Raw genomic sequence first — 13996 nt, forward strand, 5'->3', positions numbered from 1 at the left:
CATTGTGATTTCAAAAAAATATACATTTTAAGTAGATAAATCACTTATAAATGGTTTCAGGGCAGTAGTTTAAATTTTGATTGCTATTTGATTTTAATTGCCTGATCAGTAATGCCCTTTCATAGAGTCAGAGACAGCATGGTACAGACCCTTTGATCCAACTCGTCCATGCTGACCAAATTTCCCAAACTAACCTAGTCCTGTTTGGCTCATATCCCTCTAAACCTTTCCTATTCATGTACCTGTCAAATGGTGTAACTGTACCTGCATCAACCACTTCCTTTGGCAGTTCGTTCCACGTACAAACCACCCTCTTGTGTAAAAGTTGTCCATCATGTCCCTTTTAACAGTCTCACTGCATTATTTCCTTGAAAGGAGTTTGTGGGATCAATTTACTCCAATCCATAAACTGGTGCTACGAATACATCTGAGGTTTTTTTTTGTTTGCAAGGAGCATATCTGTTCATGTATGTCTGTAATAAATTCAGATTCACAACTGTTTTTATTATTGAATAATTCTTTCAGGACTCTACAGCTGGTCCAGTTACTGAGAAGATCTTGAGCATGCGAGTGGTGAAGAAAACTGTAAGCAGTAACATTCTCTTGTTTTAAAGTATAGCATGTAGGGAATAATTGACTAGCTGGTCTTTTCATAATCCTTAAGTAAAGATATTTGATCTGCCAGTAACAGCTGGCAGCCATGTAACAGTAGCAGGTCAAAATTTGAGCATTTAGGTCTTATAGCAGCTGTTGATTATATGAATTCGCCATAATTTTGTATTGTGATTTGTGAATGATACTGAAAATGCATCAGTGTAAATGTAGCCTTCTGCATGCATCAGAACATAATTGAGTTTGTTAGAGGGGGCCATATTTTAAATTATAACACATTTTGAGATTATTTTTTATGATTGCCAACAATAATACATGTGGCTTCCAGTACTGCAGCTGCAAACTGGCTGCTGCCTCAGGAAATGGTACATTTGGCATCTGCTTAACGCTGTGGGTTTGGCAGGAAGCCAGCTCGAGGTCAGGTTATTGTGAATGAAGTAGCTGGTGGTTAAGGAGGAGATAAAATGATTCATGAGTTGGTTGACACAGTAAGCAGAGCAGTTGGAATTGATAGCTTTTCATAAGGATATTGCAGGGGGATAAAGTAATCCCTGCCACAGGAAACTTTCGGTGTTCTTTGCGTTCTAATACTACTTAAGCAGGTTACAACTGTGTCCCGAACCACTTTGTAGTGAATTGCCTGGAGATTTAAATGACAGTGACAAATGGTTGTGTTGACATCAGATTCTAAAATGTGTTTGTGATTTCAGACTGAGTCTGGAGAAGAGGTGGAAGTAGAAGAATTGTTTGTCAAATACAAAAACTAGTAAGTATGTTTGTGGATAAAATTTAATCCAAAATGGTGCTTAGGCATTCTTTCCCTGAATGGATGACATTGTACCATAAAGTAGATTGATGAAAGTTATGTCCTTGTGGAATTTCATAGGGGTTCCAGCCCTGAGCATGATTTTGAAAGCTATTAAATCGAAAATTAATTATCCCCTGACTCAGATTGTATGCTGCTGAATGTTCTTTTGAAAGCATCGATAGCTACCTCGTATTAACTGAGAAACATTCTACGTTGCTTGCACTTTACTATTTCTTTGAATCATCTCCAATATAATTCATTACGCATTTTTTAAAAATTGTAAATAAGCAAGCAGAAACACAATATCTGTCCATCAACAAAAGTACCAGAGTTTGAGAAATTTAAAAACCCAGCAAACACTGGCTACTGCTGCTTACTCTCAGTAACCGGAGGCTATTACATGGTTTTAAAATGGATTTGTAACATAACATCTTATGCAAAATAGAAAAAAAAACGTGAAATACTGAGCACACCACTCAGCTTCTGTAAAGAGAAACTGTCTTTTCAGATCTGAGACTTTTTTTATCACCAAGTTTTTCTACTTTTCATTCTCTTTCTTTCTCTCCTTCCTCGCTCTATCTATCTCTCACTTTCAATTAGTCTGTGTCCCTCACTCATGTTACTCGCACTCTAACTCTCATTTTTGCTTTCACTTTTTGTCACTCACTATGTTGCTCTTTCTTTCACATCCTTGGTTGCATGCTTCTTCTGTGTCTGTCAGGCTGTTCTGCCCACTCTCCCACCCTACCACCATCACCACTGTCCAGACAGCTTTTTAACCAGCCTGAAAGTTACCAATCATGATTCATTTTCAATATTTCAGGATGAGGGGAGGGTAAACCTCAGCCACTGATAAATGTTCCCAATGTAAGTACACAGGAGGAGGAGAAAGATCAGAATGGGAAATTGTTTGATAGGGTGGAAGGTTGAAGCAATTTAATTCTAAAGGTGTAGTGCAGGAAAAGCATAGCTGGTCAGGCAGCATCTGAGGAACATAAGCTCTTCATCAGGCCTCACTTTTTCCTGAAGTATTTAATGACCAGGATCAGTAATATTCAAAATAATGCAAGCCATGGTTTGAATGTATAATTGCTGCACTTGATGTTGCTTCTGGATTGCTGAAAAGTGTCTCCACTGTGGTTGAGGGGAAGGGAAGGCAAATTTTAGAGACTGCACTATGCAAATCAATGATATGAATTATGTCATTTTAAACTTGCATATGAGTGCAGAGCCTTCTCACACTTTGAGTTATGGTGGTTACATAAGCTGAGTTTCTTCACTCTTTAAAAAGGCCTAATTAATGAACAGCTCTCAAATGCACAATCTCACTCAGTACACACCACCTGTGTGCTAAGGGCAGATGTGCTTGTCCCTCAAAGACGTAAGACACTCACCTCCATGTACACCATCTCATTCCCTCTTGTGCCTCATACTCTGTCTTGCATGTGCGATCTCATTCATTTTTACTCGCGCTCACGCTCTCGCACTTGCTCTCTTTCGCACTCGCTCTCTCTCGCACTCGCACGCGCTCTCTCTCGCACTCGCACGCGCTCTCTCTCGCACTCGCACGCGCTCTCTCTCGCACTCGCACGCGCTCTCTCTCGCACTCGCACGCGCTCTCTCTCGCACTCGCACGCGCTCTCTCTCGCACTCGCACGCGCTCTCTCTCGCACTCGCACGCGCTCTCTCTCGCACTCGCACGCGCTCTCTCTCGCACTCGCACGCGCTCTCTCTCGCACTCGCACGCGCTCTCTCTCGCACTCGCTCTCTCTCACTCGCTCTCTCACATGCTCTCTCTCTCTCTCGCGCGCGCTTTCTCTCTCGCGCGCGCTTTCTCTCTCTCGCGCGCGCTTTCTCTCTCTCGCGCGCGCTTTCTCTCTCTCGCGCGCGCTTTCTCTCTCTCGCGCGCGCTTTCTCTCACTCGCGCGCGCTTTCTCTCACTCGCGCGCGCTTTCTCTCACTCGCGCGCGCTTTCTCTCACTCGCGCGCGCTTTCTCTCTCTCGCGCGCGCTTTCTCTCACTCGCGCGCGCTTTCTCTCACTCGCGCGCGCTTTCTCTCACTCGCGCGCGCTTTCTCTCACTCGCGCGCGCTCTCTCTCACGAGCGCGCGCTCTCTCTCACGAGCGCGCGCTCTCTCTCACGAGCGCGCGCTCTCTCTCACGAGCGCGCGCTCTCTCTCACGAGCGCGCGCTCTCTCTCACGAGCGCGCGCTCTCTCTCACGAGCGCGCGCTCTCTCTCACGAGCGCGCGCTCTCTCTCACGAGCGCGCGCTCTCTCTCACTCGCGCGCGCTCTCTCTCACTCGCGCGCGCTCTCTCTCTCACTCTCGCACGCGCTCTCTCTTGCTCTCTCTCGCGCGCGCTCTCTCTTGCTCTCGCGCTCTCTCCTGCTCTCGCGCTCTCTCCTGCTCTCGCGCTCTCTCCTGCTCTCGCGCTCTCTCCTGCTCTCGCGCGCGCTCGCGCTCTCTCTCCTCGCTCTCGCTCTCTCTCGCGCGCTCGCGCTCTCTCTCCTCGCTCTCGCTCTCCTGCTCTCGCGCGCGCGCTCTCCTGCTCTCGCGCGCGCGCGCTCTCTTGCTCTCGCGCGCGCGCTCTCTCCTCGCTCTCGCGCGCGCGCTCTCTCCTCGCTCTCTCCTCGCTCTCACTCGCACTTGCTCTCTCTCGCGCTCACTCGCACTTGCTCTCTCTCGCGCTCACTCGCACTTGCTCTCTCTCGCGCTCACTCGCACTTGTTCTCTCTCGCATTTGCTCTCTCGCCCTCGCGCGTGCGCTCTCTCGCCCTCGCGCGCGCGCTCTCTTGCACTTGCTCTCTCTCGAGCTCGCGCGCGCGCTCTCTTGCACTTGCTCTCTCTCGAGCTCGCGCGCGCGCTCTCTTGCACTTGCTCTCTCTCGAGCTCGCGCGCGCGCTCTCTCTTGCTCTTGCTCTCGCGCGCGCTGTCTCTTGCTCTTGCTCTCACGCGCGCGCTCTCTCCTGCTCTCCTGCTCGCGCGCGCTCTCTCCTGCTCGCGCGCGCTCTCTCCTGCTCGCGCGCGCTCTCTCCTGCTCGCGCGCGCTCTCTCCTGCTCGCGCGCGCTCTCTCCTGCTCGCGCGCGCTCTCTCCTGCTCGCGCGCGCTCTCTCCTGCTCGCGCGCGCTCTCTCCTGCTCACGCGCGCTCGCTCCTGCTCACGCGCGCTCGCTCCTGCTCTCGCGCGCGCTCTCTCTCTCGCATTCTCTCGCACTCACTCTCCTCGCTCTCGGGCGCGCGCGCTCTCTCTCTCGCACTCGGGCGCTCTCTCTCTTGCGCGCTCTCTCTCGCACGCTCTTTCTCGCCCTGGCGCCGCACGCGCGCTCTCTCTTGCGCTCGCGCGCGCGCTCTCTCTCTTGCTCTTGCTCTCGCGAGCGCACACGCTCTCTTGCACTCACTCTCCTCGCTCTCTCGCACTCCGGGCGCGCGCTCTCTCTCTCTCTCGCACTCCGGGCGCGCGCTCTCTCTCTCTCTCTCTCTCTCTCGCACTCCGGGTGCGCGCGCGCTCTCTCTCTCGCACTCGGGTGCGCGCTCTCTCTCTCTCGCACTCGGGCGCTCTCTCTCTTGCGCGCTCTCTCTCTCTCTCGAACTCGGGCGCGCGCGCTGTCTCTCTCTCTCGCACTCGGGCGCGCTCTCTCTCGCACGCTCTTTCTCGCCCTGGCGCCGCGCGCGCGCCGTCACTTGCGCTCGCGCGCGCGCCGTCTCTTGCGCTCACTCTCTCACATGCTCTCTCTCTCTCTCTCTCACTCGCGCGCACTTTCTCTCACTCGCGCGCGCTTTCTCTCACTCGTGCGCGCTCTCTCTCTCGCACTTGTGCGTGCGCTCTCTCTCACTCTCGCACTCTCGCTGGTTCGCGCGCGCTCTCTTGCTATCGCGATCGCGCGCGCTGTCTCGTGCTCGCGCGCGCTCCCTCTTGCTCTCTCTCGCGCGCGCTCTCTTGCTCTCTCTCGCGCGCGCTCTCTTGCTCTCTCTCGCGCGCGCTCTCTCTTGCTCTCTCTCGCGCGCGCTCTCTTGCTCTCTCTCGCGCGCGCTCTCTTGCTCTCTCTCGCGCGCGCTCTCTCTTGCTCTCGCGCGCGCACGCGCTCTCTCTCCTCGCTCTCTCTCGCGCGCTCTCTCGCTCTCTCGCGCGCTCTCTCGCTCTCTCGCGCCGCTCTCCTGCTCTCGCGCGCGCGCTCTCCTGCTCTCGCGCGCGCGCTCTCCTGCTCTCGCGCGCGCGCTCTCCTGCTCTCGCGCGCGCGCTCTCCTGCTCTCGCGCGCGCGCTCTCCTGCTCTCGCGCGCGCGCTCTCTCCTCGCTCTCTCCTGCTCTCGCGCGCGCTCTCTCTCCTCGCTCTCTCCTGCTCTCGCGCGCGCTCTCTCGCACTTGCTCTCTCTCGCGCTCTCGCGCGCGCTCTCTCGCACTTGCTCTCTCTCGCGCTCACTCGCACTTGCTCTCTCTCGCACTTGCTCTCTCTCGCGCTCACTCGCACTTGCTCTCTCTCGCACTTGCTCTCTCGCCCTCGCGCGCGCGCTCTCTCGCCCTCGCGCGAGCGCTCTCTCTTGCACTTGCTCTCGCGCGCGCTGTCTCTTGCTCTTGCTCTCACGCGCGCGCTCTCTCCTGCTCTCGTGCTCGCGCGCGCGCTCTCTCCTGCTCGCGCGCGCTCTCTCCTGCTCGCGCGCGCTCTCTCCTGCTCGCGCGCGCTCTCTCCTGCTCGCGCGCGCTCTCTCCTGCTCGCGCGCGCTCTCTCCTGCTCGCGCGCGCTCTCTCCTGCTCTCGCGCGCGCTATCTCTCGCATTCTCTCGCACTCACTCTCCTCGCTCTCGGGCACACGTGCTCTCTCTCTCGCACTCGGGCGCTCTCTCTCTTGCGCACTCTATCTCTCGCACTCGGGCGCGCTCTCTCTCTCTCTCTCGCACTCCGGGCGCGCGCTCTCTCTCTCTCTCTCTCGCACTCCGGGTGCGCGCGCGCTCTCTCTCTCGCACTCCGGGTGCGCGCGCGCTCTCTCTCTCGCACTCGGGCGCGCGCTCTCTCTCTCGCACTCGGGCGCGCGCTCTCTCTCTCGCACTCGGGCGCGCGCTCTCTCTCTCTCGCACTCGGGTGCTCTCTCTCTTGCGCGCTCTCTCTCTCTCTCGCACTCGGGCGCGCGCTCTCTCTCTCTCTCGCACTCGGGCGCGCTCTCTCTCGCACGCTCTTTCTCGCCCTGGCGCCGCGCGCGCGCCGTCTCTTGCGCTCGCTCTCTCACATGCGCTCTCTCTCTCTCTCACTCGCGCGCACTTTCTCTCACTCGCGCGCACTTTCTCTCACTCGCGCGCACTTTCTCTCACTCGCGCGCGCTTTCTCTCACTCGTGCGCGCTCTCTCTCTCGCACTTGTGCGTGCGCTCTCTCTCACTCTCGCACTCTCGCTGGTTCGCGCGCGCTCTCTTGCTCTCGCGATCGCGCGCGCTGTCTCGTGCTCGCGCGCGCTCCCTCTTGCTCTCTCTCGCGCGCTCCCTCTTGCTCTCTCTCGCGCGCGCTCTCTTGCTCTCTCTCGCGCGCGCTCTCTCTTGCTCTCTCGCGCGCGCTCTCTCTTGCTCTCTCTCGCGCGCTCTCTCTTGCTCTCTCTCGCGCGCTCTCTCTTGCTCTCTCTCGCGCGCGCTCTCTTGCTCTCTCTCGCGCGCGCTCTCTTGCTCTCTCTCGCGCGCGCTCTCTTGCTCTCTCTCGCGCGCGCTCTCTTGCTCTCTCTCGCGCGCGCTCTCTTGCTCTCTCTCGCGCGCGCTCTCTTGCTCTCTCTCGCGCGCGCTCTCTTGCTCTCTCTCGCGCGCGCTCTCTCTTGCTCTCGCGCGCTCTCTCTCCTCGCTCTCTCTCGCGCGCTCTCTCGCTCTCTCGCGCCGCTCTCCTGCTCTCGCGCGCGCGCTCTCCTGCTCTCGCGCGCGCGCTCTCCTGCTCTCGCGCGCGCGCTCTCCTGCTCTCGCGCGCGCGCTCTCCTGCTCTCGCGCGCGCGCTCTCCTGCTCTCGCGCGCGCGCTCTCTCCTCGCTCTCTCCTGCTCTCGCGCGCGCGCTCTCTCTCCTCGCTCTCTCCTGCTCTCGCGCGCGCGCTCTCTCTCCTCGCTCTCTCCTGCTCTCGCGCGCGCGCTCTCTCGCACTTGCTCTCTCTCGCGCTCTCTCGCACTTGCTCTCTCTCGCACTTGCTCTCTCGCCCTCGCGCGCGCGCTCTCTCGCCCTCGCGCGAGCGCTCTCTCTTGCACTTGCTCTCTCTCTCGAGCTCGCGCGCGAGCTCTCTTGCACTTGCTCTCGCGCGCGCTGTCTCTTGCTCTTGCTCTCACGCGCGCGCTCTCTCCTGCTCTCGTGCTCGCGCGCGCTCTCTCCTGCTCGCGCGCGCTCTCTCCTGCTCGCGCGCGCTCGCTCCTGCTCTCGCGCTCGCGCGCGCTCTCTCCTGCTCTCGCGCGCGCTATCTCTCGCATTCTCTCGCACTCACTCTACTCGCTCTCGGGCACACGTGCTCTCTCTCTCGCACTCGGGCGCTCTCTCTCTTGCGCACTCTCTCTCTCGCACTCGGGCGCGCTCTCTCTCGCACGCTCTTTCTCGCCCTGGCGCCGCGCGCGCGCTCTCTCTTGCGCTCGCGCGCGGGCTCTCTCTTGCGCTCGCGCGCGCGCTCTCTCTTGCGCTCGAGCTCGCGCGCGCGCTCTCTCTTGCGCTCGAGCTCTCGCGCGCGCTCTCTCTTGCGCTCTTGCTCTCGCGCGCGCTCTCTCTTGCGCTCTTGCTCTCGCGCGCGCTCTCTCTTGCTCTTGCTCTCGCGAGCGCACACGCTCTCTCGCACTCACTCTCCTCGCTCTCTCGCACTCGGGCGCGCGCTCTCTCTCTCTCTCGCACTCGGGCGCGCGCTCTCTCTCTCTCTCGCACTCGGGCGCGCGTTCTCTTGCGCGCTCTCGCTCTCTCTCGCACTCGGGCGCGCGCTCTCTCACACGCTCTTTCTCGCCCTGGCGCCGCGCGCGCGCCGTCTCTTGCGCTCGCGCGCGCCGTCTCTTGCGCTCGCGCGCGCCCTCTCTTGCGCTCGCGCGCGCCGTCTCTTGCGCTCGCGCGCGCCCTCTCTTGCGCTCGCGCGCGCCCTCTCTTGCGCTCGCGCGCGCCGTCTCTTGCGCTCGCGCGCCGTCTCTTGCGCTCGCGCGCGCCCTCTCTTGCGCTCGCGCGCGCCCTCTCTTGCGCTCGCGCGCGCCCTCTCTTGCGCTCGCGCGCGCCCTCTCTTGCGCTCGCGCGCGCCCTCTCTTGCGCTCGCGCGCGCCCTCTCTTGCTCTTGCTCTCGCGCGCGCCCTCTCTTGCTCTTGCTCTCGCGCGCGCTCTCTCTTGCTCTTGCTCTCGCGCGCGCTCTCTCTTGCTCTTGCTCTCGCGCGCGCTCTCTCTTGCTCTTGCTCTCGCGCGCGCTCTCTCTTGCTCTTGCTCTCGCGCGCGCTCTCTCTTGCTCTTGCTCTCGCGCGCGCTCTCTCTTGCTCTCGCGAGCGCACACGCTCTCTCGCACTCACTCTCCTCGCTCTCTCGCACTCCGGGCGCGCGCTCTCTCTCTCTCTCGCACTGGGGCGCGCGCTCTCTCTCTCTCCCGCACTCGGGCGCGCGCGCTCTCTCTCTCGCACTCGGGCGCTCTCTCTCTTGCGTGCTCTCTCTCTCTCTCGCACTCGGGCGCGCGCTCTCTCTCTCTCTCTCTCTCGCACTCGGGCGCGCGCGCGCTCTCTCTCGCACTCGGGCGCTCTCTCTCTTGCGTGCTCTCTCTCTCTCTCGCACTCGGGCGCGCGCTCTCTCTCTCTCTCTCTCTCGCACTCGGGCGCGCGCTCTCTTGCGCGCTCTCTCTCTCGCACTCGGGCGCGCTCTTTCTCGCCCTGGCGCCGCGCGCGCGCTCTTTCTCGCCCTGGCGCCACGCGCGCGCTGTCTCTTGCTCTTGCTCTCGAGCTCTCGCGCGCGCTCTCTCTTGCTCTTGCTCTCGAGCTCTCGCGCGCGCTCTCTCTTGCTCTTGCTCTCGCGCGCGATCTCTCTTGCGCTTGCTCTCGCGCGTGCCGTCTCTTGCTCTCGCGAGCGCACGCGCTCTCTCGCACTCGTGCGCTCTCTCTCTCTCTCTTGCACTCGGGTGCGCGCTCTCTCTCTCGCACTCGGGCGCGCGCTCTCTCTTTCTCGCACTCGTGCGCGCTCTCTCTCTCTCTCGCACTCGGGTGCGCGCTCTCTCTCTCTCTCGCACTCGGGCGCGCGCTCTCTCTCTCTCTCGCACTCGGGCGCGCGATCTCTCTCTCTCTCGCACTCGGGCGCGCGCTCTCTCTCTCTCTCGCACTCGGGCGCGCGCCCTCTCTCTCTCTCGCACTCGGGCGCGCGCCCTCTCTCTCTCTCGCACTCGGGCGCGCGCCCTCTCTCTCTCTCGCACTCGGGCGCGCGCTCTCTCTCTCTCTCGCACTCGGGCGTGCTCTTTCTCGCCCTGGCGCCGCGCGCGCGCGCGCTGTCTCTTGCGCTCGCTCTTTCGCACTTGCTCTCTCTCTGGAGCTCGCGCGCGCGCTCTCTCTTGCTCTCGCGCTATCTCTTGCTCTCACGCGCGCGCTCTCCTGCTCTCGTGCTCGCGCGCGCGCGTGCTTTCTCCTGCTTGCGCGCCCTCTCTCCAGCTCTCGCACTCGCGCGCGCTCTCTCCTGCTCTCGCGCGCGCGCTCTCTCCTGCTCTCGCGCGCGCGCTCTCTCCTGCTCTCGCGCGCGCGCTCTCTCCTGCTCTCGCGCGCGCGCTCTCTCCTGCTCTCGCGCGCGCGCTCTCTCCTGCTCTCGCGCGCGCGCTCTCCTGCTCTCGCGCGCGCGCTCTCTCCTGCTCTCGCGCGCGCGCTCTCTCCTGCTCTCGCGCGCGCGCTCTCTCCTGCTCTCGCGCGCGCGCTCTCTCCTGCTCTCGCGCGCGCGCTCTCTCCTGCTCTCGCGCGCGCGCTCTCTCCTGCTCTCGCGCGCGCGCTCTCTCCTGCTCTCGCGCGCGCGCTCTCTCCTGCTCTCGCGCGCGCGCTCTCTCCTGCTCTCGCGCGCGCGCTCTCGCACTCGCTCTCTCTCTCTCTCTCGCACTCGGGCGCGCGCTCTCTCTCACGTGCTCTCGCTCTCTCTCTCTCTCGCACGCGCGCGCTCTCTCTCTCGCTCTCGGGCGCGCGTGCTCTCGCTGTCGCGCTCTCTCTCTCTCTCTCTCGCACTCGGGCGCGCTCTCTCTCTCTCTCTCTCTCTCTCTCTCGCACTCGGGCGCGCTCTCTCTTGTGCGCTCTCTCTCTCTCGCACTCGGGCGCGCTCTCTGTCAAGCGCTCTTTCTCGCCCTGGCGCCGCGCTTTCTTTCTCGCGCGCTTTCTCTCTCGCGCTCTCTCTCTCGCACTCTCGCGCTCTCTCTCTCGCACTCGCGTGCGCACTCTTTCTCGCCCTAGCGCCGCGCTCTCTTCCTCGCGCGCTTTCTCTCTCGCCCTCGTACCGCTCTCTCTTGCCCTCGCGCGTGCTCTCTCGCAATCATGCGCGTGCTCTCTCTCTCTCGCAATCATGTGCGTGCTCGCACTCGCGCGTGCATGCTCTGTCTCCCTCGCACACGCTGTCTCCGTCGCGCTCGCTTGCTCGCGCTCTCTCTCGCGCTCTCACCCAAAACGTAGAGTTAAGCTGATTCTATTTTGTCACTTTAAGGGGTTGGTAGATGCGGCTGACAAACCTGAAGGAACCCAGCACAGGTCCAAGTGCTCGTGTTCCATATGTTGCCCAGCCCATCTGCATCTTTTTTGACTCCTTTCTTTATAAAGAAGGTATGTCAGAAAATTGGGTGTAATAGAGTCACAGAGATGTGCAGCATGGATACAGACCCTTCGGTCCAACCCGTCCATGCTGACCAGATGTCCCAATCAAATTTAGTCCCACCTACAGCACCCGGCCACCTTATATTGAATAGCTAATGTTTTTTCTCTTGTTTTTCTGAACAAAATATCGAAACTATTTGTATCTGTATAAAATGTGTTTATATTGCTTGAAATACTTGAAAGTGCAAAGATTGTAAATAAAAATCTTTGGGTGACTTTAAAAACAGATCGTAAGTGCTAGTTTTTGCTTTGCATGACATTTCATTATGTTTAGTAATGGTCTCCTATTATATACTTCAAAATCTTCTAAATTCAGTGCTATCACGGAAACATTTCATGAGACTGTGCTAAATTGAGGTTAGGAAATCAGTCAGAGATTTGCAGTGATACTGCATTTAGAACTGTTTTGCCTGTTTAAGGCATGGCTGTGATACAAAACCCTTATTAGATTCTGTTCACGCTAGTTCATCGTGATTAATTGGTTCTTACTTAGGTATCAGTGCTGCCAACCAGCCATCTTTCTCTGCTTCTTCCTTCTCCTGCAGAATTTCTTATCGAAAAAACATTGAGGGAGAGTTCTGCCTAATGTTGCACTTAGGACTTCATTGGTCTCTGTCTTAGTATATGTAATGTATATTTGTATGGTGTCATTTTCATTTAAGGCTATTAAAATGCAATGTGAAAATAATGGAAGTTGCTAAGCTTTCAAGTACTTCTCTTTTAAATAAATTGCAACATAATGATCCAAATTTTACCAAGAACAAAATATGTAGACTGACTTGAACTTGAAGAGAATTCCTCTGATTTGGATTGTTTTATCCTTTCATGGGAGAGTGTCGCAGACATGGTCAGCATTTGCTCCCCAGTCATAATTGCCTTTGAGAAGTATCATCTAAAGAATCTCCCCATCTTCTGAATTACCTGGCTATCTAAATCAGATTTTTTTGATGCATTTTTTCCGGAGGCTTATTTTTGGCATGGGGACCAATTGTTGGTGGTTTTTTCATACTGTCAGAAGTTATGTATCAATAATGCAACAAATTTTTAAAGTTTTACCTTTCCTCTGAATTCTGCTAGCACTTCAAGAAAAGGTTGAGCAAATGGTTGTTATGATATGTTGATTTATCTTGCTCCTTTGAAAATCCCTGAATATTACAGTTTATTTTCTTAGTAAATAATGTGTGTTTGGAGAATTTGAGCGGTTGTATTAATATAATTCATATGAACTTATATTTCTTGAAATGTTTATTTTTGGGAAAATAGTTGAGAAACTGAAATATTCCCTTGCAAACCCACTGGCCTATCCTCTGCAAAAAAAGTGCAGGTAATATGTTATTGCTTCCACCATCAATTCAGAGGAATATAACATCAGAAGTAGGAGTAGATCTTCCAGTCCCTCAAGCCTACTCCACCATTTAACACAATCGCAGCTGTTCTATCTCAGCATCAAATTGACTTCCTGCCAACTCTCCACGACCCATCAACCCATCACTAATTAAAAGTCTGTCTGTCTTCTCACATTTACTCAATGTCTTAGCATCCACCACATTCTGGAGGAGTGAGTGCCACAGATTCACATTTTGGGAGAAGTAATTCTTCCTCATTCCTGCTTGAAATCTGCTACCCTTCATTCTAAAACTATGAACTCTTGTTCTAGGTTGCCTGACATGATACAACACCCTTTCTCTGTCTAATTTGTCAATTCCCTTTCATATCTTATATACATCAATTAGATCCCCTCTCATTCTTCTTAACTCCAGAGATTAAAGGCCTAAACTGCTCGATCTCACTTTACAAGAACAACCCCTTATCTCCGGAATTAGTCTGATGAACCTCCTCTGAATTACCTGCCATACAGCTAAATCCCACCTAAATTAACCTCCTCACATGTTCTGTCAACTTCAGGGATCTTTCAATATTTACCCAAGCTCCCTCTGTTCCTTGAAGCTCCCCAGTGTCCTGTCATTCATTAAATACACACTCATCTTGCTGCTTCTTCCAAAGCACTTCATCTCACACTTATCAGGGGGTTAAATACCATCTGCCATGGTCTGCCCATCTGACCAGCTCATCTATAGCTTCCTGAAGCCTACAACCATCTTCTTCACTATTCATCACTCAACCAATCTTGGTGGTGTCTGCAAACCTGCTTAACATACCCATCTCGTTTTCATCTATATCATTTCTGTATGTAACTCGCAATAAGGTGCCCATTACTAATCCTTATGGTACATCACTGGACACCAGTCTCCAATCTCTCCAACAGCAATCTACCATTACCCTTTGTCCTGTTACTAAACCAGTTTCTGATCCATCTCAACAAGTTTCCCTCAACTCCATGTGCTTTAACTTTCTCAATCAGTCTCCCATGTGGGACCTTGTCAAAAGCTTTGCTAAAGTCCATACAAACTACTTCAGCTGAACGTCCCTCATCCACACGTGGTCACGTTTTCAAAATATTTTAACAGATTTGTTAGGAATGACTTCCCTCTGACAAAGCCATGCAAACTATGCCTAATTAATCCATGCTTTTCTAAGTGGCTATTAATTCACTCCTTCAGAATTGTCTCCAGAAGTTTTCCTACCACTGACCTGAGACTCACCGTTTTGTAATTTCCTGGTTCATCTTTACCACCCTCCTTAAAAAAGTGGAACTACATTAGCCGTCCTCCAGTCTTCTGGCGCTTACCCAGTGGCTGGAAAGAAATTAAAAATTTGTGTCAGAGCCCCTGCAATTTCCCGCCTTACCTCCTGCAGTTAACTGGGATGTGGTTCATCTAAGCCAGGGAATTTG

General features: G+C 56.0%; 1 protein-coding gene across 3 annotated transcripts in view; it reads left to right on the top strand.

The window, feature by feature from the left end:
- The window catches only part of chd7 (chromodomain helicase DNA binding protein 7), a 343180-nt gene that overhangs the window by 190352 nt on the left and 138832 nt on the right, over positions 1-13996 (top strand). For all 3 annotated transcript variants that reach the window (XM_060822645.1, XM_060822642.1, XM_060822647.1), the window contains 2 exons: positions 526-585; positions 1323-1378. In XM_060822645.1, the coding sequence (XP_060678628.1) occupies positions 526-585; positions 1323-1378 (116 nt within the window). The remainder of the gene's footprint in view (positions 1-525; positions 586-1322; positions 1379-13996) is intronic.

Source organism: Hemiscyllium ocellatum, chromosome 4 (genome assembly GCF_020745735.1).
Source record: "Hemiscyllium ocellatum isolate sHemOce1 chromosome 4, sHemOce1.pat.X.cur, whole genome shotgun sequence".
Taxonomy (NCBI): domain Eukaryota; kingdom Metazoa; phylum Chordata; class Chondrichthyes; order Orectolobiformes; family Hemiscylliidae; genus Hemiscyllium; species Hemiscyllium ocellatum.